Source organism: Lithobates pipiens, unplaced genomic scaffold (assembly GCF_037356315.1).
Source record: "Lithobates pipiens isolate NorthernLeopardFrog02 unplaced genomic scaffold, aLitPip1_a1.2 Scaffold_1, whole genome shotgun sequence".
In the NCBI taxonomy this organism is placed as follows: domain Eukaryota; kingdom Metazoa; phylum Chordata; class Amphibia; order Anura; family Ranidae; genus Lithobates; species Lithobates pipiens.
This window is the reverse complement of record NW_027507685.1, coordinates 229,793,935-229,818,643: the sequence shown is the minus strand read 5'-3', so window position 1 is coordinate 229,818,643 and position 24,709 is coordinate 229,793,935. Positions and strand designations below refer to the sequence as shown.

At 43.8% G+C, this 24,709-nt stretch overlaps 1 protein-coding gene across 1 annotated transcript in view; it reads right to left on the bottom strand.

Annotated features, from left to right (window-relative positions):
* Window positions 1-24,709, bottom strand: part of LOC143984145 (class I histocompatibility antigen, F10 alpha chain-like) — a 112,850-nt gene that overhangs the window by 25,112 nt on the left and 63,029 nt on the right. Inside the window, exon 3 of the mRNA XM_077484457.1 lies at window positions 6,450-6,728. Within this exon, the coding sequence (XP_077340583.1) occupies window positions 6,450-6,728 (279 nt within the window). The remainder of the gene's footprint in view (window positions 1-6,449; window positions 6,729-24,709) is intronic.

The window sequence follows — 24,709 nt, the reverse complement described above, 5'->3', positions numbered from 1 at the left end:
GTGGGAATCAGCTGCCTTGAGCCCAGTGCAGGATACACTTCCTGGAGACCCGAGTATTTACTTTTTTGTAGTGATTCCTGGTTTTATACCGAGGATGAAGTTTATCACCCAGAAGGATTCCCTGTCTTCAGTCATTGGATCCTTTTTCCCCAGCTCAAGAAGCAGAGCTCCATGTTTTAGAAAAGCCTGTGAGCTATAAAAAGAGTATGTATTTATATAGATAGTCGAGATATAGAGAGCTTTTGGTTCCATTTGAAGGGCCAGAAGTTTGTTTTTATTTTGGCGGGTAAAACAATCAAGCATGCCAAGTTAATTTGATCGGCTGTTTTCAGCCTTCCAGGTTCTTGCTGAGGTAGCCATACTAACAGTAAAACTCACATATGGAAGCAGACCAGGCGACTCTAAGGATGCTGCATTTACAGCCCCGGACACTTGCTGGGTCTGTGCAACTCAGATTCCACCCCAGTTCTGGCCCAGTATAGCTGGGATTAATAATTCAACTTTAAGGACCCCAGAACGAGAAGCACAAGTGGTCCACAGAGGGCAACTTCTTACGAAACAAGACTTTGGAAAAGGTGATCATTTATGTCTGCCAGACACTCTTTTCCCTCCAGCTTGACACATGGACCGTGTCATCAGTCACAAGTAGTTATGGCTCCTTAGTAAATGAGCGTGGGATAGAGCCAGGGTTCTCCACAGTTGTTTTTATAACATACCACTTCTTGTTTTACCTGTTACCAAAGGTGTTACCAAAAGCTGAACATCCCTTCCAGAGATAGCAAAAAGATATATCCAGATGCCCAAGTCAGGATCTTATGAGAATGTATTTTGTTTGTATAGACTTGTTTTCTGGATGTCCAGTGGCAAATGCTACTGCAAAGGCCACAGTAAAAAAAAAGTGTTATCAGAAGTAGTTTGTAAGTACAGAGTGCAGAATTTACAGAGAGTAACAGAGGAAATCATTTTTATAGGAGAGTCCTTACTAGAAGTTTTGAGGTTTTATTTTTACACCCCCTACTGTCTACAATGTAGCGGACAAAGTAGAGTAAGAAACTAGAAAACTTTTGCCTGAATGTTTTATTATATTTTATCAAGCCCGTAAGGGGATGTTGGACTCTCTCCCTATGGGATTTGGGTTGGGAGTGTGTTACTCACTTGCTTATATTTTGTCTCAGCAGCTGAAGTCCTCCATTCGGATCTCACAGAGAATGTTGCTGATCTTTTAAGGTTTTTGACAAACTTATTTATGTGTTTTCTCCCCAATTCCAGATCCTAAAAGTTTGGAAGGATCTAAAACTAAAGCTAGTTGACTTGTGGATTGTAAAGAGACATTTATATATATAAGGAAATGTTTGGAGACTCAATACAGCATCTATTTCATGTACAGTTTTGCAAAACTTGAAGGAAAAGTCACCTGGATCCACACCAGACACTGTAATATGACTAAATGAAAGAAATCTCTGTGTTTGATTTGTTTCCCTCTTGCAATAAAAGTCTAGGGTATTTTTTGATTCAATTAATTTAATTGTAAGGGATATATATATATTTGAAAAGTAGTTTAGCCATGTTGAAGTCATATTTGTCTTTTGTACCTTTTCCATTTTATGTAGAATTGTCTGTGTTTACATGTGCTGATAAGTCAGCATACCAACAATTATGCTAGAAGGCCATTCTGGCCACAGGAGTGTACAGCCAGTACTCTGTAAATATGTCTTATCAATCATTTGTTTTTCACAGTGAAAAGTCGTTTTGTAATGAAAAAAGCTGCTCAGCTATTATTTTCTCCACAATGGAGTTTTTGCCTCTTTGGCCAGGACTACCTCCACCTAAGCGTGTGGAGGTTCCAGGTTAAAGGTGATAGCAAGTATGGTTAGTGATCAAAATATTGATCAAAAGAGAGGAGACTGTAATGGAAATTTGTAGGTTCTGTATATAATTGTATTATATTTTATATGTATTGCACTCTGCCCTCACTGTGCACACGGCACTAACAATGTTTTCAGTACATGTTTTGCATTCTTTCGAGTTCTGATTAGAATATGCCTGCCTATGTAACGCCCCTTGTTACCATAAATGTACAATTGTAATATTAATGTGATACCTACGTAATCATGTGTATAAAAGCCTTCACATGCGTCATAATAAAGGAGAACGGTTATTTGGAAAGATGCTGAGCGTATCTTTTGTGTCTGTTCCCTACTGCAGTAGTTATTAATTTGGAACCACTAATCAATATGAGGATAGGAGTTGCCTATCATCAAAATATCAATTTCAATGGCAACCAGCAAGAAAATGCACGCTTTGCTGCGCATTGTAAAAACATGCGGCAACGCGTGTCGTGCTTGCTTTACTATTCGTACACACGCGCGTTTCCAAACGCATTGGCAACTTGCAAAAAATTACACTCTTTGCTGTGCATTTTTAAAACGGACAGCAATGTGCGTCACCTTTGCCTTACCATCCAGGCTGCATTCTCATCTGCGCATTTCCAAACCCACAGCAACCTGCACAGGAAATGTGTGCTTTGCCTTGAGTTTTGAAAAACGCAAAGCAACGCGCATCATGCTTGCGATATCATTTGTTTGCATCTGCACATTTCTGAATGCATGACAACTCGCAAGTAAAACAAATGCTTTGGCATTCGTTTCAAAAACGTGTGGACACCCGCACAGAAAACATGCGCTTTGCCTTACATTTTAAAAACACGTGGCAATGCGTGTCACGATTGTGTTACCATTAATTTGCTTCTGTCTGTTTATAATCGCACTGCAACCCGCATTGCAATGTGAGTCACACTTGCAGTACCATTTAGGCCGTGTTCTCATTTGCGCATTTCAAAACACGTGACAACCTGCACAGAAAACACGTAGCAATGCGCTTATGTTATTATTAGTTTGCATCTGCGTGTTTCCAAGCGCACAGCAACCAGCAAGAAAATGCATGCTTTGCAGTGCGCTTCACATGTGTTGCACTTGTGATACAATTTGTTTGCATCTGCGTGTTAACTAGTGTATAGCAACAAGAACATACATGCTTTGCCGTGCATTTATTTTGAAAATGTAAGGTAATGTGTGTCATGCTTGTGTTACTATTGAGGCTAAACTTGTATCTGCACAGCAACCAGCACAGAAGATGTGCGCTCTGCAACACGTTTCGGAAAGATGCATTGCACTTGCCCCACCATTATGGTGACACAAGCATGATGTGCGTTTGCAGGGCATTCCTGGAATGTGCGGCAAATCATGCGGTTTCTGTGCGGGTTGTTACACATTCGGGAACACACAGATGTAAATACAGCCTGATTGTTAATGACGCCCCAATCACGGTCAGCAGATGTGCGTTTTGCTGCGTGCAAAAAGTGCTACAAATGCACCAAAACATGAACTGAACAAAACACGACAATCTAAGACTGGAAATGTTCTAGAGATACTTTGGGATGTTTGTTGTGCGGAGGGCAGCCTGTCCAAGTGACTGGGAAGACCAACGTGTGACCCAAAATAAAAAAGAGACGGATCCATCAAAGTCATAGGAATGATTATCAGTAAAGTCTCTGATGAGTTTGGTGGGGGGAAGTTGCGGTCGTGTGATTCGGGGATTCCTTCTCCTTCTAGGGCGGAGCAATTGATAAATCTTTGATTTTAGACAATTGAGTGTTGGGTGGAGTGACACTTGTTGGACATTTCTAGGATTGGATTGTTATGTATTGTATGGTGTGTAGATCGCACACATTGTATGGTGTATTATACACTCAGTGTTGGACTTTCTCCTATGACATGTAGAAATCCTGAGAACTCTCCCAGTATCGGGGTGCAGGGAGCAGATCATACTGGGGGGTGAAGACTCGGTGGGACACGTGTGATGGAAGCAGTCACAGGAAGAGAAGATCTATAGAGGTGACTGATCTCTGAGGAGAACCCCGAGATCCTGGAGGAGTCACTGCGGGGGAGGGGAGATTATTCTTACATCACCCCAATACTTACCGATGTGACCGGACAGATCCCGACATCTACACACTGGAAGACATGAATGGACACAGACTGGGATGGATGGACAGACAGATCATCACTGACAGACAGACCCAGGCAGAGTCTCAGGAAAAGACCCTGTTGGGGGATGAGAAGACACGCCCACTTCACTAAACCCCACCCACTTCTGGGCCAAGGACTCTCCAGGCTGTATTGGGTCCTATTAGAAGGTGTGGGTGTGGTTTCAGGTGTGAGTGGGTGTGGTTATCAGAGAGGTGGGAGGAGTTTGTGATGACGTAGGAGGTGCTGTGTATACTAGTACATATATACACTTCGGTTCTTCAGTTCACTTGCTGAGTCTACTGACAAGCAAGTGAAGCGAAGCTCTGACTCAACCGTCTTAAATGATTAGAATCAAAAGAATGATTCTTCTCAGAAGGTCGGCAGCTCCTGGGGAGGTTTACTTGCATTTAGTTCCTTGCTACAATCACAATCCTATTATTCTGTCAGACCACAATTTGTCAGATCAGCCGCGTCATCAATTTTGGTGACACATAAAGCTGTGAAAATGAAAAGCGGATTTTTGTGCATGTGATGGGCCAACTACACAGTTAACATTGCTGGACCTCAGATTTTCCTGTTCTCTTTACAGTGCATGCACAGGAAAAATGATTGTATTTTACTTCCGCGTGCAGGCGAAGTATCCACGGTAGTAAAATCCAATCGTTAGGCTCCTTTCATACTTGTGCGACTTGAAAGTCATGCAATTTTTGCCACGATTTTTACCGTGACTTTGATGCGATTTTGATGTGACTTGAAGGAATACTTATGTAATCTTGAGGTCTCTGCCTCAAGTCGCATCAAAATCGGACCAAAGTAGTGCAATAACTACTTCGAAGTCGCTGTGACTGGAAGACCCACAGATATGAACGGTACTCATTGCAAATCTTGGGGGAAGACTTGTCATGCGACTTTGTATCCCAAGTTGCATGATAAGTCACACAAGTGTAAGAGGAGCCTCATTATGCACTGTAAAGACTACGGACAAATCTGATGGCTAGCAATCTTACCTGTGAAGTTGGCCCATCAGAATGCAGAAAATACACACAAAAACATGCTTTTCGTTTACACAACTGTTTGTGCATCACCGAAAGTCGCAATATTGGCTGCTCCTATAGATTGCTTGATCTGACAGAACACCTGCTACCCAGGTTACTGAGCACAATCCTATACTCATATAATCATATACCAGACCCCATATGCAATAAAGAGAACCTGTCACTTCAACAAACTATCACATAGGGGCTTGTTAAGTGAAAAAATTTAAAAAATAAAAAATAAAACCATCCCCACCAACCCTGATATCTGCATGTGAATAAATGTGTGTAAGGCACGTGTACATAGACCATGATTGCTTCACACGTGAGGTGTCACCACAAACGCTAGAGTGACTGCAATAATTCTAGAAATATAATTCATGGTTAATGAATGTACTGTACAGGCTTTTAAATTGTCATCCATTGAGAATTTAACACTTTCCTTCCTTTTTGATCAGTATGATCAGAGTTATAATCAATTGGATGATAGGGAAATGTGTTAGAACCAGGAGTCACCACCAGTAGTTATTTCAGTGTACTGTGTTCTAAAAACGGATCTGATTCTTTCACTCTGTAACTTGTACGATTCTTTACCTCGGTGTACTGTGCACTCCTGACTCTTGTTTTAAAGTGGTTGTATGCTCAATTTTTTAACTTTTACCTACAGGAAAGCCTATAATAAGACTTACCTGTAGGTAAAAAAAATATCTCCTAAACCTGTACGGTTTAGGAGATATTCCCCTCGGTATGCGCCGCTGACTGCAGCGGCGCATGCGCACAAGGGGGTTCTCGCCGTGAAAATCCGGCAGCGGCCGACCGGCCGGACTGAAATCTCCCACGCGCATGCGCGGGAGTGACGATATCGCGGCTCCGGCCACTCACAGCGCCGGAGCCGCGATACCCGGAAGAAACGCCGAGGGAGCATGTCAGCTCCCTCGGCGTGGATCGGGCCAGATGTCGGGGCCTCGTTCTAAGGTAAGTATTTCATAATGAGCTAGTATGCGGTGCATACTAGCTCATTATGCCTTTTGCTTTGCAGGTTTAAAAAAAAAATAATAATTTGCGGGTTTACTACCGCTTTAAGTTTGTATCCAGTTCCTGAGTGTCACTGTGCTTCGAGTCAGCTGATTGGTTGCAGGGAGGGGCGGAGCTCTCTCACTCTAGGATCATATTACCACTGCCAGCTCTGCTATGTACTGAGTGCAGTGAAATGTTTCAAACGAATCAGTTCATTCAGATGAATCGATTCATCCAGTTCACTAAAAAGAACCGATTCAAAAGAACGATTCGTTCATGAACTGGACATCACTAGTGTATACAGATAGAATGTATAGAGAGTATACAGAGGATGTATATAATACAATGTATATATATAGTGTGCGCTCACCTCTCCTCTCCAGATCTTCTCTCCCATTGTTGATGTGTTTCTTCAGCCATTCTATACATTCATTCTCCAGATAATTCTTGTGTATCTCCCCCGCTCTCACCTCCGGACTGTTCCATCTCTGTGTGGAGATCTGAGCCTCATTCATGGTCGGGATATAGATCTCTCTCTGTGTGTCCAGATATATGAAATCTCTCCCATCATATCCGTACTGGAAATACCCCTCAGTGGTGCCGTCATCTCTCAGCTCACAGCCGTACATATACTGTACAATATGGATCCCTGCAGAGAGAAGAGGAAGATGTGACCTGGGATCAGAGGAAGTGATGTGTGTAATATGTGTTCACATGACATGTATAGTGTGTATAGTACAGACACTGAGCATCACTCTGTATATTTCTACACTCACCATCCCCCTAATCATCTGTAGAGCGGGGGGAACTACAAGTCCCAGCAATCCCCCCTCAGACACATCCTGAGGAGCAGAGGAAGAGGGATCCGCCATCCTGCTCCCCCCTACCGCTGTGTACAATCACCCCGGGGTGGAGACGATGATCCGCCTGAGGAAACCGGGTCACATGACCGGAACAACCAATAGGAATGGCGACAAAACACATCATGGGAGAAATCTGTACAGCTAGGAGATCGCTAAGACGCTGCTGATCACTGATTGGACGCTCTGAGCTGTCAATCACGCCTACATCCAATGAAAGGTATTCATCCAACTTATTAGCTAATGTTTCCCCTCAACCAATCAAACACCAAGTCTGTCAGAGAGACGAGGACCGTTCCATCCTATAGCGGGGGGGGGGGGGGTGAATCCATTATACAACACTGAGAAATGATAACATTATACAGATAAATGATCAGTCCTGAGAAGAGAAGTGACGGAGTCTGTGCCGACCAGGAAAGGTCATACCGAGTGTATACTGTCAGTGCACACAGAGTTCAGGAAATATAAACTTCATTCCAACCCTACAGAGATCACTGAGGACTTTATATAGGAATGAGGAGAGGAGAGGAGAGGAGAGGAGAGGAGAGGAGAGGAGAGGAGAGGAGAGGAGAGGAGAGGAGAGGAGATTGTGTGTTCATAGACAAGCCAATCCCTCATCACACATATTCCTCCGTTCTGTCTCCTGTTCCAGCAGGGGGGCGGCCTGTACCTCTCGAATATAATTAGGTAGGAGTGATGGGAGTGAGGGTTTGACCTGATGGCAAAGGGTCTCACTAAGCTCGCTGATCTCCATGCCTTTCTGGCTGTGGTGGGGGCTGTCGGGGATGCTTTTGTTGGAAAGCCCATGGTGATGTGCCCCTGGAGTGGCAGTCCAGGGGTGCCTTATTCACTGTGCGTCTGCACTTTGATTTTGGCACCTAGGTCACGTCACCATTACACGCTTTTTTTTACACCTGCCTCTAGGGCCCGGCCTTTTGGCTAGGACCAGAGGAATTTTTGATTCCTGGCAGGAGGGCCTGGTCATTGTATTGCACAATGGCCACTTTTCACTCTCCTCTCCATTATCCCTTCCTCACTTTTTATTTATTTTATTTGTGTGTGTTTTGTCACTGTTTGTCACTTCACGTTTTGATTAGTAGGGTGTCCTCGGACCTATCCTGAACGTCTTGAGGGAAAGCGGACATAGGCCTTTTGGCTTGGTCCAATCTCCATGAGGGGGGCCTACCTTCGGGGAAGCCCCCATAGTACCAAGTACCTAGGAGGTTCTGTTTCAGCAGTCCTCTTGGGGAAAGGAGGTCTTCCGGTTTCGTCCGGGGACCACTGTGTTGAGTCTGGTACCTCAGTCCCTGTCTGGAGCCTAACGCCCCGGGGGATCAGGGTATGGTCCTTCTTTTGGAGGACATCAGACACCCGTCTGCACTTTTTAGTGTTTCACTCTTTATGTGTGTGCACTTTTTTATGCACCGGGTGGAAGTTTTTTGGGTGTGTTTGCACGCCATGGGCTTTTTCAATAGAAAATTCCTCCGTTCTGTACTCAGGAAATCCCCCCCATCCTCTGCTGGATTATAGAACACACCTACCTGATATCTTCTATATCTGTCATCCTCATCCTCAGTCTGATCTGATGATGTCACAAGTCATGGAGGCGGAGTAATGCTCATCTCCTGGCCACTTACCTCTGTACAGTGACAGGATCCTCCACACAGCACTGGCCACTTACCTCTGTACAGAGACAGGATCCTCCACACAGCACTGGCCACTTACCTCTGTACAGAGACAGGATCCTCCACACAGCACAGCTCCAACTGCTGGGGAACTACAAATCCCATCCCTGCCCCACACTCAATGAGGGAAGAAAGTCACCAGGCAGATGGCAATGCCTGCTGGGACTTGTAGTTCTACTGCAGCTGGAGATCTGCTGTTCTCCTATCACTGATATGAAGGAAATGTCTGCTGTCACTGGGATTCCTGTCTGCTGGGATCTGTTTATGTAATAACTGTCCTGTGCAGCTGACGGGTTTTACTAGAACAGGACCTGTTATCCCGGATCACATCCATCACTATTCATAGGGAGATCTGTATTGTAGAAGGAGCAGAACATACATTGGAAGACACTTCATCTGAATGGTCAGACTTCATGGAAACCTCAACTCAGGGGAATATGGCGGCTGCCATTACTGACCTCCTGAGCATACCATCTGCCTCGCTGTCACTGGGCTCAGTGCTTTCCGAGTCCCTGACCTGGAAGAAGCATGCAGCAAATGAAGTGAGACTCTCTAATATGCAAACTTATTCTGGGTGAGTGATATATATATCATATGAGCACCATTGGATCAGCATGAAAGCCAGGCAATCAGCATTTTCTAAAGTAAATCACACAGAATACACAGCAGTCTAAGAGGTAAACCGCAGAGCTCCATCCTGAGTGCAGTAGGGGGCGGTGTGGTGCACAATTTGGCGCATCAAACAACTTCCCTTTTATTCATCACTGAACTTTATTTGAAGTGGACAAATGTACACTTCATTCATGTCACTGTTAAGCAGCTTGTGATGCGATCCTGTACAGCGACATGCGATCCTGTACAGCGAAAGGCAATCCTGTACAGTGACAGGTGATCCTGTACAGCGACAGGCGATCCTGTACAGCGACATGCGATCCTGTACAGCGACATGCAATCCTGTACAGCGACAGGCGATCCTGTACAGCGACAGGCGATCCTGTACAGTGCACTGTAATTAAATACAGCATGCCTACATTTTATTACAGCCCACTGCAGCACAGCTCTGGGGTGCATTACAGTGTGAATGAGGTTCACAGGTAACAATTGTGGTGTGTGTCATCTCACAATGCAGAAAACCTCCGATCACTGCACTGTGTGAGTCTAAAGATCAGAAATGCCGACATGTTTCTTATTGTAAATATCAGATATCGCAGCCTTAGGCTCGGGTCACACCGATGCAGTTTGCTTTTGATCTCTGCAGTGCTTTGTGGTGTGTTTTGCATTTTTGCACACACATTTTTAAAGCATTTTTCACAAGTTTTTTTATTGCATTTTGCATTTCTTATGCATTTTTTTTGTAGAGCAGATAAAAAAATATGCACTACACACTTTTCTGTAGCTTAATGCAGCGACTGAAAAACGCACAGATGTGATCATGTCCCATAGGAATCCATGTTATATGGACTGTAGGGCGTTTCTGCAAAGAAGTACTAAAGAACACAGAGGTGTGACCCAGGCCTAGAGCCGGCCATAGACATGGGATGATTGTCACCCGATCGTTCTGTTAGTTGTCAGATTAATAAGCTTTATTGATCTAATAGGACGATTGTGTTCCCATAATAAGAATTCCATTCAATGGGGTCCATGAGAACTGCATTGATCCCAATAATCCCGGCAATGATCCTCACTGCGATTAGTAATTCATAGGATTGATCCCGGGATCACACTGAGCTGCGGGAATGAAATGGGGCGAGTTCAGCGATTTCATTCCCGCATGTCAGTCCGATGATTTCAGCGACATCTCTGCGTTTTCCTGCACAGATGTCCATTGAAATCGCACCTGAAATCACCAAATCTAGTACAGAAAATACTTTTGGGAATCGGTGCAGCACTGATTCGGAGGGTGTCACTGCTGGCAATAGCTGCCGATTTGGAATGCGATTTGACATATCAATGTGAACCAGGGCTGAAGAGCATCTAATGAAGTCACCTGTGAGATGTCTGCTGTCCGTCTGTCACCTTCTCTTCATAGATCCGAATCCTAATTTCCATCCATATCATCCGGGGGGGGGGGGGGGCAGGGCCCGGGAAGCTCTATTATAGGGCCCCATTCACATCTGAATTACTGGCAGTCGTACAATTCTGCTACACTGGAAAATCGCACAAAAATGTGCAACATGCGTTTGGGAGCCATTATTCTTAATGATACTCCAAAAATTGGGCATTTTGTCATGTGAAATACGCTCCAAAAAAGATACAGAAGATACTTTGTCAGAACACAATAGCTTAGCGTGGGAGTTCGATGTACTAACATTAGACTGTTAGTACAGGATCTCCTCCTCAGCTCTTGAGGGTTTTTTTCATTTAGCCCGCTGGGTTTAACAATAAAACTGATAGTGTGCACTTGGCTTTATACTCGATGTGAGTGATATCTCACTAATCATGCTGATTTATAAAGATTGTGTGAACCCAGACTTAGCTAGAGTTTGCACTATGAAACCGCACAGGAATCACCTATGAATCGCACAGGAATCACCTATGAATCGCACAGGAATCACCTATGAATCGCACAGGAATCACCTATGAATCTCACAGGAATCACCTATGAATCGCACAGGAATCACCTATGAATCACACAGGAATCACCTATGAATCGCACAGGAATCACCTATGAATCGCACAGGGATCACCTATGAATCGCACAGGAATCACCTATGAATCGCACAGGAATCACCTATGAATCACACAGGGATGCACACTAAATTCTTGTGCAATTCACATGTGATTCAGTGCAGTGCGATTTGAGGCTGAAAATTGCACTACATCACACCAAAGTAATGCATGTACTACTTCTGGAAACGCACTGCACCCGGATCGCATAGTAGTTTTATACCGTGTGATCTGATGCAGACAAATGCACTGCGTTTGTGACCTGCGTTTGCGGTGTCATTATCATAGCACTGACACCCGCTGCAGATCACAAGGGCAGTGCAATCTGAACTCAGTGCGGGAAACGCAAACGGATTGCTGTTTTCTGAGCCACGTTCTGGTGTGAACCCGGAGCTTATCACCCCCTTACTGAAAGCTGCACTAATATTCTTCATCAACTACCAAGAAATAGTTCTACATTATCATTTCTCCAAATCCATCCATTCCCAATCCATGCACAAGAAGCTATTATACAAATATATATAGGGGGCTGGATTAAAAAAAAATGCTGTATGAATGTCACAAGCACAACCATCAAAGAATCCCTAATATGTGTGCTTTATGATCATCAGCTCCCCCTAGTGGCCATAATATAGCATTTTCCTGTTTGAGGTATTTCAGGAAAATACTGCATATCATGGACACTAAATGGAGCTGATGATCATAGGAAGTAAACATATTAGACACAATAATGAGGGATTACGGTATTCGTGATGGTTGTGCAAATGCTTGTGACATTTGGACAGCAGTTTAAAAAAAAAAAATAGAATGTAAAGTATTTAGGAAAAACATAAATTACAGAATATTTTCAACCATCCCTGGAATGTTGTTTTGCAGATACATTTGTCATATTAAGAAAAGAAAAAAGTCCTAATGTTTTATCGTGTATGGTCCAACTAAGATCAAAATAATAATAATAGGGCTAACACCCCTCCCCCTACAGTCTTCAGATAAGAGATACTATACAATATGAATATAAGTATTATAAAGCAGGATGCAGACATGATGATCATCACAAATGGGATTCTTAAAGCGGTTGTAAACTTGACAAAAAAAAAAAATCTGTCAAGTTTTTTGTCATAATGCGCTAGTATGCACCACAAACTTACCTTAGAAATGGCGTCAAATGACGGAGCGATCACTTGTAAACAAACCGGCGTCATGTTATGATGCCGGTTCCTCTCTCCCCTCTGTGTACTGATCTGTACAGTTGAGGGGAGAGATCAGATGGAAGCAGCGCTGTGGGCACTACAGATCCAGCCCACAGCAGTCACATCCATCCATACTCTGCAATACTCGGTGATGCCCAGCCATACTCATCCGTACCCAGCCAGTGGGGGAGATGTGGATATTACAGTGGGGGAGATGATGTGGATATTACAGTGGGGACTATATGGTGGTGGAATTTTAACAGGTTTTTGCAAATTCAATAATTATTTGCTGATCAGAAAAATGATCCGATTAGTTTTTTGATCCGTTGCACCCCTAATGGGCAATGTTATTACCTGCCTATATACACATGTATATATTGTATATATAGTATATTGTACTCACCTTTGTAGAAGGCTTCATGAAGCTGTTGGATAATACCAAGTCTACACATTTTGGGGAATTATTCACCTCTGAGATAAAATGTGCGAATTCTTACATATTTCATTCAATGAATTAGAAAACAGGTGATAAAGGTGCTGGTTGGGTAAAGTTTTTAAGATATTTCACAATAAAGATTTATAGGCAGGCGAGTAGATTTGCCTACAATGGAGGGAGGTGTCTGAGGATTATGATGCCTCGTAACGGTAGAACAATGAAGATGGAACCACATGGAAGTTTATAAATGTATCTTCATTTTCACTTTGAGCTACAGATTACCCAACTGTCATTTATTGTTCTTTTATTACAAGGTACATTTGTCTTGGTCAGATCTACACATCATACAGTTCCATCTGGTGATTGTGAACGGATCATTGCCCAACATATCCAAGGAACAATTGCGTGATATTTTCCCTCAGAAGTCGAGATGCCTTGAAAACTGTAAATAATGCAGATATCTTCGGCTACATTTGTGGTGAGGTCACATTTGTATCCCCAAAGTGCAGTATGACGGCGGTGATAAAAAAAGGCAAACCACTTATATTGTGGATGCACAATAGGGGATCAGGACAGGAGTTGGGCCCCCTCATTGTGTGCGACTTCTCTCCATCATTGTCTAAACAAGAAGAACAGTCCATGCCTTCCGCAGTCCCAATGGTGTGGAGGGAACCACCAATCATAGTGGTGATGAACATTTTTACACGGTTCCCTCAACTGCAAAAGGCATCTCAAGATCCTACTGCAATTCACAAGAAGAAAGCAAAAAAGCGCAGTTTAGATACTGAATAAAGATGGAACCTTATCATTTAATCTGTTGCTAGTCCTTTTTTCATGCAAAAAGCATGAAAAGGTTACATGAAAAAAACAACGAATAAATGGAATATTATTGGTACCAATAAAAAGATACATTTATAATGATTGGTTTGGCACCATTCTCATTACTATCACATTTTGCAAAAAAAGTTATGAATTATAATCGCACATCCCCCTCGTAATTTGGAATTTTGTTGAAATTTTGACCTGAAGCTCTATCCAGGAAACTGGAGCCAATTCTCAGGACTTCATTTTCCTTTAATTTAATATCCAAGGCTTTCTCCTCATATATGAGTGTAATTATTACATACATCTTGGCAGGATTGGGGGTAACACCCCATGTGACTTGTACACAGCGGCTCCATAGGGGGATGTCCAACTAGCAGGTGATGCCCAACAATTGTTTTATATGTGTGTTTATTGGTCTTGTTGTACATTTGTGTAAGTAATGAATATTACCGTATATACTCGAGTATAGGCCGACCCGAATATAAGCCGAGGCCCCCAATTTACCCCCCAAAAAACTGGCAAACTTATTGACTCGTGTATAAGCCGAGGGTGAGACATGCCTGTCCATCCCTGTGTGTGTGTCCGTCCATCCCTGTGTGTCCGTCCATCCCTGTGTGTCCGTCCATCCATCCCTGTGTGTGTGTGTGTCCATCCATCCATCCATCCCTGTGTGTGTGTGTGTCCATCCATCCATCCATCCCTGTGTGTGTGTGTGTCCATCCATCCATCCATCCCTGTGTGTGTGTGTGTCCATCCATCCATCCATCCCTGTGTGTGTGTGTCTCCATCCATCCATCCATCCCTGTGTGTGTGTCTCCATCCATCCATCCCTGTGTGTGTGTGTCTCCATCCATCCATCCATCCCTGTGTGTGTGTGTATCCATCCATCCCTGTGTGTGTGTGTCTCCATCCATCCATCCCTGTGTGTGTGTGTCCGTGTGTGTGTGTGTGTGTGTGTGTGTGTGTGTGTGTGTGTGTGTGTGTGTGTCCAGCCTACCTGTGTCCCGAGCCTCCGTCCCGTGCCTTGCCTCCGTCCCGTGCCGTGCCTTGCCTCCTTGCCTCCGTCCCGTGTCGTGCCTTGCCTCCGTCCCGTCCCGTGCCGTGCCGTGCCTTGCCTTGCCTCCGTCCCGTGCCTTGCCAGGATCGCCGCTCTTCGTCGGCGCCTCGGCGGCCATTCTACCCTTCAAACGCCGCGCCTCCACCTCCGCCTGTGATAGGCGGAACACTGAATTTCCCAGCAGCCTGTGTTCCGCCTATCACGGACATCGTCTCATCCTCGTCCGTAGTACGAGGATGAGACGATGTCCGTGATAGGCGGAACACAGGCTGCTGGGAAATTCAGTGTTCCGCCTATCACAGGCGAAGGCGGAGGCGGAGGCGCGGCGTTTGAAGGGTAGAATGTCCGCTGTCTGTCTGCTCGACACGCTGATCGAGCAGGCAGACAGCGATGACTCGAGTATAAGCCGAGGGGGGCACTTTCAGCCTCAAAAAAGAGGCTGAAAATCTCGGCTTATACTCGAGTATATACGGTAGTCCTATATGGATTATACACTGTAATATACTTTATTATGTATTAATAATTGTTACCTGTATCATTTTAGATTCTCTGCAAATATATTCTGAAAAAGTTGAACCTTGTTCATGAAACGCATAGAGAGCGAACATCAATGGGAAGATTTATGGATATCTGCGCTAACATTAATGTATAAACATGGTATAGGTAGAGATTAAAGCGGAGTTCCACCAGCGGAAAAAAAAGTAAGCAGCTACAAATACTGTAGCTGCTGACTTTTAATAAAGGAAACATACCTGTCCAGGGAGCCCGCGATGTCGGCACCCCAGCTGCCGCCGCCATTCCAGGTAAGAGAACCAGGCAGTGAAGACTTCCGGCTCCACTCCTGGTTCCCTACTGCGCATGTGCGAGTCGTGCTGCATGTTCTGATTAGTCCCTGCTATCTTCTTAGACCTGCATGTCTCCCAGAAGACAGCAGGGGGGGGATTTACCAGACATTGCGTAGATTGTCGCACAATGTGAAGTGATTTTCCCCAGAAGTGGGAGCAAATACCTGGATTAGACAGATATCTACTCCCCCCTCCCCCCTGAAAGGCGCCAAATGTGACACCGGAGGGGGGAGGAATTCCGAACAGCAGAAAGTGGAACTCCGCATTAAAGCAGAAGTGAACCCAACGATCTAACAGTTTGAAAAAACAGTTACATTCCCGGCATGCTGGAAATGTTAACTGTCACATTGGTTGTGCTCTCAACCAAACTGTCAAACCATCCAATGGCTGGTGTGATAACTGATCACATGTGCAGCTTCATGGCAGTTAAAGATTAAAACGGAGGCCAAGATGGCAGCTTCCTTGGCTGAAAATGATAGGAGGGTTTACTTCCACTTTAAGGCTTCATGTAAAATGCTGCTGATAAAAGGACATTTAGGAGCAGTTGGGTGTTTTTTCAGCTGCCCCTGAACTCTCCTCTCTGTTATCTTATCACTACATGTACACAGGGTTGTTTAGTCATTTCTTTACAGGTTACCACTTTAGATTTACACAGGAAGTCTGGTCCCAGAATTACTGCCCATGATCTGACATTCACCGTGATACCTCACTTGTGTGGGATGACCGCTGTTTGAATTCATTCACCTGCATTCGAGAATGTAAGCACGGGGGGCACTTAAATTTTTTTCTATTCTTTACACTGTCACTTTTTTTTATCATGTTTATTAATGTCACAAAGAATGTAAACACCCAGTGTGAGAGCAATAGGCATGTGACAGGTACTCTTTATGGAGATCTGAGAACTATAGGATCCCAGATACCTCCTCTGAACTTAAAAGCATGTGGTCACACCAAGATCGGGGTTATCAAATACTTCTGATTTTTGAAAATGGTGATGTAAGGTCATCGCTTCGGGTTACCATATCAGAGCCAAACAAAGCCGATTCGGTCATTGTTTGGCTGTGCAATCAACCAAACAGGGGTGCCAGCTGGTCAATTGGGACTCCCGATGGAAGGGAGATCCCACTGCTTGTAAAAGCAATCCAGCGGCTAGTTAGCTACTAGGATTGCTTTTACAAGAGAGCCGCCCATCGGCTCCAAAAAACTTCATCATTCTGGTATAACTACTTAAAGTCCAGCGATGCACCAGGGACATGATTTGTTGGCAGGTAGTTATACTGTTTAATTATTGGTTGTATTTTCTAAACTGGAGCAATGTGACTCTGCACAACAAGTCATATCCAAACCTCAACTTTATAGCATTTGTAAAGGCATTTTTTTTTTTATTAAAGTAATAAACATGTTATGAGGTGGTATCAAAATGTTTCAGGACTAGTTTTGTAACACCAACAGATGGCAGCACAAGTCACAGGGAGCACCAACCACCATAAGTCAGTGTGCCAAAAGACATCATCCTGTGTACATCGGGAGCTGTGCATCTGGTGCTATTCTGACCATGTGCATTACCACGTCTGCTATTTTATCATGGACAGCAAGTTAGAACAAAGAGCAAACTAACAATAACAAGTTGAGGAATCATACTGGTTCTACTAATGATGGTTAATTTTTAGGATTCCTGGAGACAGAGGAAGCAGAGAAACTGGCTCAGTTAAAGCTCAATAAAGTAATGGGCACTGATGATATTCATCCCAGAGTTCTAATGCCACGTACACACGATCGGAAATTCGGCCAGCAAAAGACTGATGAGAGCTTTTTGGACGGAAAATGTGACTGTGTGTATGCTCCATCAGAATTTTGCTGGCTGAATTTCCGCCAGCAAAAGTTGGAGAGCATGGTCTCAATTTTTCCGAGGGAAAAAGTTATGATCGGAAATTCCGATCATCTACAGCAATTCCGACGCGCAAAATTCCTACGCATGCTCGGAAGCATTGAACTTCATTTTCTCGGCTCGTCATAGCGTTGTACTTTCTTGCTTTTGTGTGACCATATGTATGCAAGTCAGGTTTCAGCGGAATTCCATAGGAAAAACCATCATAGCTTTTTCGGACGAGAATTCCGATCAGATGTACGCGGCATAGGAGAACTTTGAGATATAGTTGTTGGATCATTAATGGATATTTTTATTTTTAATCAATCTTCTAACAGGAGAAGACAGCTAATATTGTACCTATCCTCAAGAAGGGCAGAAAGGTAGAAGCTGGCAATTACAGGCCAGTGAGTTTAACATGAATTGTAGTCAAGTTAATGGAATCACTCCTGAAAAGAAGGATCATTGATCACCTAAAAATACACAGCTTGCTGGACCCAAAGCAGCATGGCTTTACTTAGGCAGCTCATGTCAGACTAATTGGATTGCATTTTTTGACTATATTACCAATATTTTGGACCAGGGTGGTGCTGTGGACATAGCATATCTTCATTTCAGCAAGGTATTTGATACAGTTCCACATAATGATCTAATACAAAGTTTGTACAAGCTGGGACTTATCCCTTGGGTGGTTCAGTGGATATGTAGTTGGCTGAAGGATAGATCCCAGTGTATGGCTCTAAATGGGGTTCACTAAGAACAGAGACCAGTCACTAGCGGGGTACCACAAGGCTCTGTACTGGGTCCTGTTCTATTTAGTCTCTATGCAAGTGATTTTTGCTAATGACACAAAGGTGTGTAATGGGGTTGATAGCTCTCCAGGTGTCTGCAACATGGAACAGGATTTGGCATTGCTGGAAGATTGGTCAAAGCAGTGGAAACTGCAGTTCAAAAAATCTAAATGTAAAATAATGCAACTAGGGAAAAATAATCACCTGAGAGAGTATAACATTGGGGGTACAGTGTTGGCCGGCAATACAGAGGAAAAAGATTTGGGGGTACTTTCAGATGATTGCAAAATTAGCAAACAGTGTGACCAGGCAGTGGGAAAAGTGAATAGAATTCTAGGAGGCATCACTAGAGAGATCACCAGCAGGAGGAAGGAGGTCCTGATTCCTCTATATAGATCTTTAGTTAGACCTCATTTAGAATACGGTGTTCAGTTCTGGAGACCTCACTTACAGAAAGATATATTGAACGAGTCCAGAGACAGGAAACAAAAATGGTGAAAGGTTTAGAGAGATAAAACATATTGAGAGTGATTTCAGGAACTGAAATAGGAGAGTCAGCTGAAAAAAATAAAAGTCAGCAGCTACAAACACTTTAGCTACTGACATAATAAGCACACTTACCTGTCTAGGGTGCTCGCGATGTCAGCCGTCCGAGGGCCGATCCATCCATTGGATTGGGTCCCAGCGCCACCATTAGAACTAAGGGAAACAGGCAGTGGAGCCTTGCGGCTTCACTGCCCATTTCCTACTGTGCATGTGCAAGAGTCGCACAACACTTTTTTAAATGGCTGGCTGTGTTCTGAGACACACACAGTTCCCAGAACACAGCGCTCCCCATTCCTCAGAAGACATTGTGAAGAATGAAGATCACTGTGGTGTAAGAAGTGGCAGATTAGGACGATCTGCCTAGCAACAGCCATTTCTGGTAAGTAAAAAATGTTTTTTTTTTCCTGAAAGGGTAGTTGATGCTTAGAATAAACTAGCTGCAGAGGTAGTGAGACAGTCAACAGTAAATGGCTGCAAACATGCTTGAGATAAACATAGATCTATACTCGGACAACACAGTTTAAATAAAATACACAAAAAAAAACCAGAAAAACAAAAACAAGAAAATGGGCAGACTCGGACTACTCTACTACTGTCTTGTTCTGCCCTCAGTTTTCTATATAAACATATAATTCTTCATTTAACTGGGCAAATCTGCCACAAAGACATTTGACCTGATTTGGCAAGTTTACGGCGATGCTGCAATGAGTCATTCGAGGTGATTTGAGTTTGCGGTGTCCCCGGCTGCTGACCCAGGAGCAGAAGGAACACCGCGTCAAAGCCTGCCAAGAACTCAGTCAGCGTGCCGCGGGGATGAACTTGGCAGCAACACGACGCATGTTCAAATCACAAGTGGCTGAATGGTTTCAACATTTTTGAGGGTTGAGCTCATTGATGGTCTTCCTGATCTCTCGTAGTTTTCCAGTGATGTTCTTCGGCTCTTGAAGCATGCATGCCACTCAAAACACCTCAAGCAACTCATTAAAGCATCGCTGTAAACTTGCCGAATCATGTCAAATGTCTGTGGCAGATTTGCCAAGTTTCATGCAGAATTTCACGTTTGCTGTCTGTTTTCTAACTTGATGTCTATGATGAAATAGCAGACGTGGTAACACACGTGGTCAGAATAGCACCAGTTGCACAGCTTCTGATGTACACAGGACACATATGATGGTCGGTGCTCCCTGTGACTGTGCGTGCAGCCTTGTGCTGCCCTCTGTTGGCGTGTTACAAAACTAGCCCTGAAACTTTTTGATACCATCTCGTATCTGCTCTGTGGAATGGTATTGCAGAAAGCGTGCCTGTGCCTTCTCTTCCCGGCTCCTTTGTTGGGCACTCTAGGCTCCTCCTCTTCTCTGTGCACCCTGATATAAAGCCACTTGCTATGGGGGCACTCATGCAGGCTTGCACACAGGATTTGATTCACAGCCTTATAAGTCAATGGCTCCCGCCGCCTCAGCAAAGCCTGTGAGAGCGGTGAGAGGGGAGAGACCAGATGCAACTGGACACAGTGCTGGATTAATACAGAACACAGGTAACCGTTTGGGGCGGGCACACAGCAAATGATAAAATGTTTTTATATTAAATGCAGGGAATGCAATAAGATAAAAAAAAATAAAAAATCTGCATCCACCTCAGAGCCTGTAGATGCCACATCTGCATGGACACAGTTGTATATCATGATCTGACATACATACATGTGTGAGTGCACTGATGGAAAAGCAGACACTGTGCCTCTGCATCCATGTGCCCATTCCTGCATGCACATCAAATTTTCACATACAACTATGTCTGTGTAGCCCCTGTGTCTGCAGCTACTTCTATAGGCTGCCTGTGTGAAGCTCCGAGGTGGATGCAGAGGACAGGGGCTCACCAAACAGGGCGAGTCTCAGCCCTTCTAAATGAGCCCTTAACTGCCCTATCAGTTTTGGGTGGGATTACACTGGCCACAGACATGTAGGAAGGCGTGGCGCAGGCCAGCCTGAATTTGTAGGAGGAGCCTTGCCTTTTAAAATGCATGCCCCTGGTCCTCCTTTCCTGTCAGCATTTCTTCTCACATTGAGGGGGCGTGGCATTCTTGTTAGGGGCGGTCCTTTCAGGTATCAGGGGTGGAGGTGTGGATCAGGCGTTTCCTGTTTGTGTTGGAGGCTCGTTCGCGTCCTTTCCAGCATGACCGCCAACATTTCCGGTCCATCGAGGGAATGTGTGGCCGCTGAAGGGTTGCCTCTTCTCCCCGTTTTTCTGGAGGGCAGGCTCAGGTATCGCTTCAGGGGGACCGCCCGCTCACTCACTTCAAACTAAATATCTCATGTCTGTAGGGGAGGGGGGCCCGCTCATTTGAGGGGGGTGTCACCTTTCCCACAAAAGGAACTTGGAGGGAGGGGGGGTGTGTGTGTGTATCATGGTGTAAAGAAAATACTGCTCTATCTCTAAAGTGACAAACTGCGGCTCAAAATGTTATACAACACCCACAAAATATTAGACAAAAAAGGAGCTGTGCTAAACAGTGACAGCACTCAAAAACTCAATAAAGTGCAAATAGTGATATTAAAGTGCCAAATAAATAAATAAAAAGTGAATAAATATACATGGTGATGGAATTGATTAAATTAAATATAAGCACCTAATTGAAAAAACAGCACCCGATAATAAAACTATAAAGGTGTATAACTGGGAGTGCATACCATAAGCTCAATGAATGAATAAAGTAAATAATAACCGCATATAAATAATACAAAAAATTGTAATAATTTAATAATAGTTAACAATGTCCTATTGATGACGAAACGCGTAGGGAGGAGCGACTTTCTGACGTCACAGCTATACGCTTAGTCCTGGAAGCTACGGGATGTGAGCGAGGCCGGCCGGCTCACATAATTTTTATGCTGATTCCATTCACGGTTTCGTAAGTGTATATTTGTCTGTATATGAATAAATCTGAAAAGAGTTTTACGCTATGTGAGCTTGTTTTATCTTTTGGGAATCCTGTCGTAATTTTGCTAATATGGATTAACCCTGGGAGCTGGGAAACCTTTTGAATGCCAACCTGATTTTAAGTGTGGCTTTCCAATTGTGGATGACCCTGTCAAGCTGATGAGTTTATTTTGGTGTCATCACCATCCCTGGCTGTGGTTAAAGCCATACACGCAGTGTGGCCCCCCTATAATAAGGGACCGCCTAGTTCTGGTAAGCGGCAGTGTGTTTACACATGGTGGAGATGGTTCACAAATTTTTCTTCTGTGGAAATTTGGGTGTCACCCTGGTGTTAAGAAATCACAGGACTTTATATGGACTATTATTAAATGATTACATTTTTTTGTATTATTTATATGCAGGTATTTATTTTATTCGTCATTGATTTACATTCATTGATCTTATGGTTTGCACTCCCAGTTATACACCTTATAGTTTTATTATTGGGTGCTGTTTTTTCAATTAGGTGCTTATATTTAATCTAATCAACTCCATCACCATATATATTTATTTATTCACTTTTTATTTATTTATTTGGCACTTTAATATCACTATTTGCACTTTTGTACTTTATTGAGTATTTGAGTGCCGTCACTGGTTAGCGCAGCTCCTTTTTTGTCTAATAGTGTGTGTATCATGCCATGCTCATACGGGTTGGGGAGGGGGATGCAGACACCACGCTGCCTCATATTTTTGTGTCTGGTTAGGGAGGAATATTAAATATGTCACAGAAGGTTATGGGATTACAGGTACCACATCATCATTTCAGACCCATCCCGGTATTGCCGTGGCTTAGGGTTACTGCCACTCACAGCAGTCACTCAATGACACTTTTTATTTAGAATAAAGACTTATACCATGAGTAAATGCCAAAGATTGTATTACGTCACACAGCATTGTTTCAGACATGCTGTGCATTTCGTCATTTCACGCCCACTGGCTACTTAAAGAGGAGGGCCAGCTTTAAAAAAAACTTTTTAAAAGTCAGCAGCTGCAAACACTATAGCTGCTGACTTTTAATAAGCAGACTTACCTATCCAGGGCGCCCGCTATGTCGGCCGCCCGAGGCCGACCCATCCCTTGGCTCTCGGGTCCCAGTGCCACCATTTCAATTAAGGGAAACAGGCAGTGGAGCCTTGCGGCTTCACTGCCCGTTTCCTACTGCGCATGCGCGAGTCGCACAGCGCTTTGTGAATGGGGCGTTCTGTGTTCTGGGACACACATTTCCCAGAACACAGCGCGACCCATTACCCAGAAGACACCGCGCGGAGGAGAGAATAAATAAGATCACCGCGGAGGAGGAAGAGGCAGATTAGGACGATATGCCTAGCAACAGGCATTTCTAGTAAGTTTAAACAAAAAAAAAATATTTTTTTTTTGCTAATTTTTTATTTACTTTTGTTTTTCAGGGTGGCCCTCCACTCCCAACATGTGTAAACTAAATGTAGAAAAAATAACTACAAATGTGTGTTTTTTGAGAGCTGTACCATGTTTTCTTAGAAGGTGGGGGTAACTGTCAATTTTGCATGTGTATTTACTTATGGAGCAGATATATGATTCGCCCCCCTCCCCCCTTTTTCTTTCAGATGTTTCCTGGGTGTCGCTGAGTCATGGTGGGTTGTGGCATTTCAGGTGTTTGTTTTTTTTATGGTTGGTCATGTCATTTTCCCGGTTGTGTGTAATATTATGGAGTTTGTGATACCCCACAAAAAAAAAGAAGAAGGGGAAGGGGGTTGCGGGGAGTGTGTCACATGAGACTTGGTTGGTTCTGTTAGACTTCATGTTTATCATCCTCTAGGCTTTTTCTTTCATTGTCAGGTGGGAGCCTCTTGTTTGCTTGTCTTTTTGATTCTTGTAGTGCTCATTTCTGCGTGACATTCAGGGCCCGGGGGGTTCATATTTTTCTCTCGGTTTTCAGTTTTTTTTTCACAGATAGGTTTATTATTATTCACCATACTTGTTTTTGGTCACAGTCATGGGTAGGCTAAGATTTCTCCCATCAGGTATCACAGTGTGACACCATCGCTAGCTTACATGTCATGTTTCATGGGTAACATGGGGGTGATCAGTTTTGATGGTCTCTTGTGATGACAGGGCCTCTCACCCATCACTCCCACATCATTCGCTCATTTCTTTCAGGTTTTCGCCACTCACCACCTTTTGTTTCTACTGTCGGCCAGTCACTTTTATCCGCATCACTGGGGGAGGGGGGTGTCAGGAGTACCTACCAGATTGCACCTAGGCACCCCACGGTCAGCTGGGTAAGGCTCACACGGTACATGGTGTCTGGACCATCTCCAACGGGAGTCTAATTTCTCTTAGTTATGTTGCGTTTCATTTCTTAAAACCTGTGTTGTTCATATTCTAGCATTTGTTTTAGAAGGATAGCTTTGGTATGTTCATGTTCCGTTGTTTCATTTCTACATATCCGCCAGGTTTCCCTGCGTGTTGGTCAGGAACCAGGGGTTTCACATTTTATTTCAAGCTCCAGCGTGTTTCAGGTAGGTGTTATACTGTTTTCCATGAGCTACTTTTCATCACTACATGGCTATATTAGGGTTAAAGGCGTTTCACCGTCACTTGGGTTACCAATCACATTTATATATATGAACGGCTTGAGATGAACGTTTTTGATTGACTTTTGCGGTGGCAAGTTTTGCACGTCCGTTCCACATACGTCATACGTTTTACATTTCACTACTCTGATATCTTACCTGACCTGTTTTTAGGTTTGAGGCCTGAGTGTATATTTATAATTACCTGCTACGCCTCAGGTGACTCTTTTCATTTCACTTACTGACACATTTTCAGTCTGTTTTACACGAATGTCACTGGCAACCCACTTGCACCACATTATATAATATATATTAGAGCTGCAACTAACGATT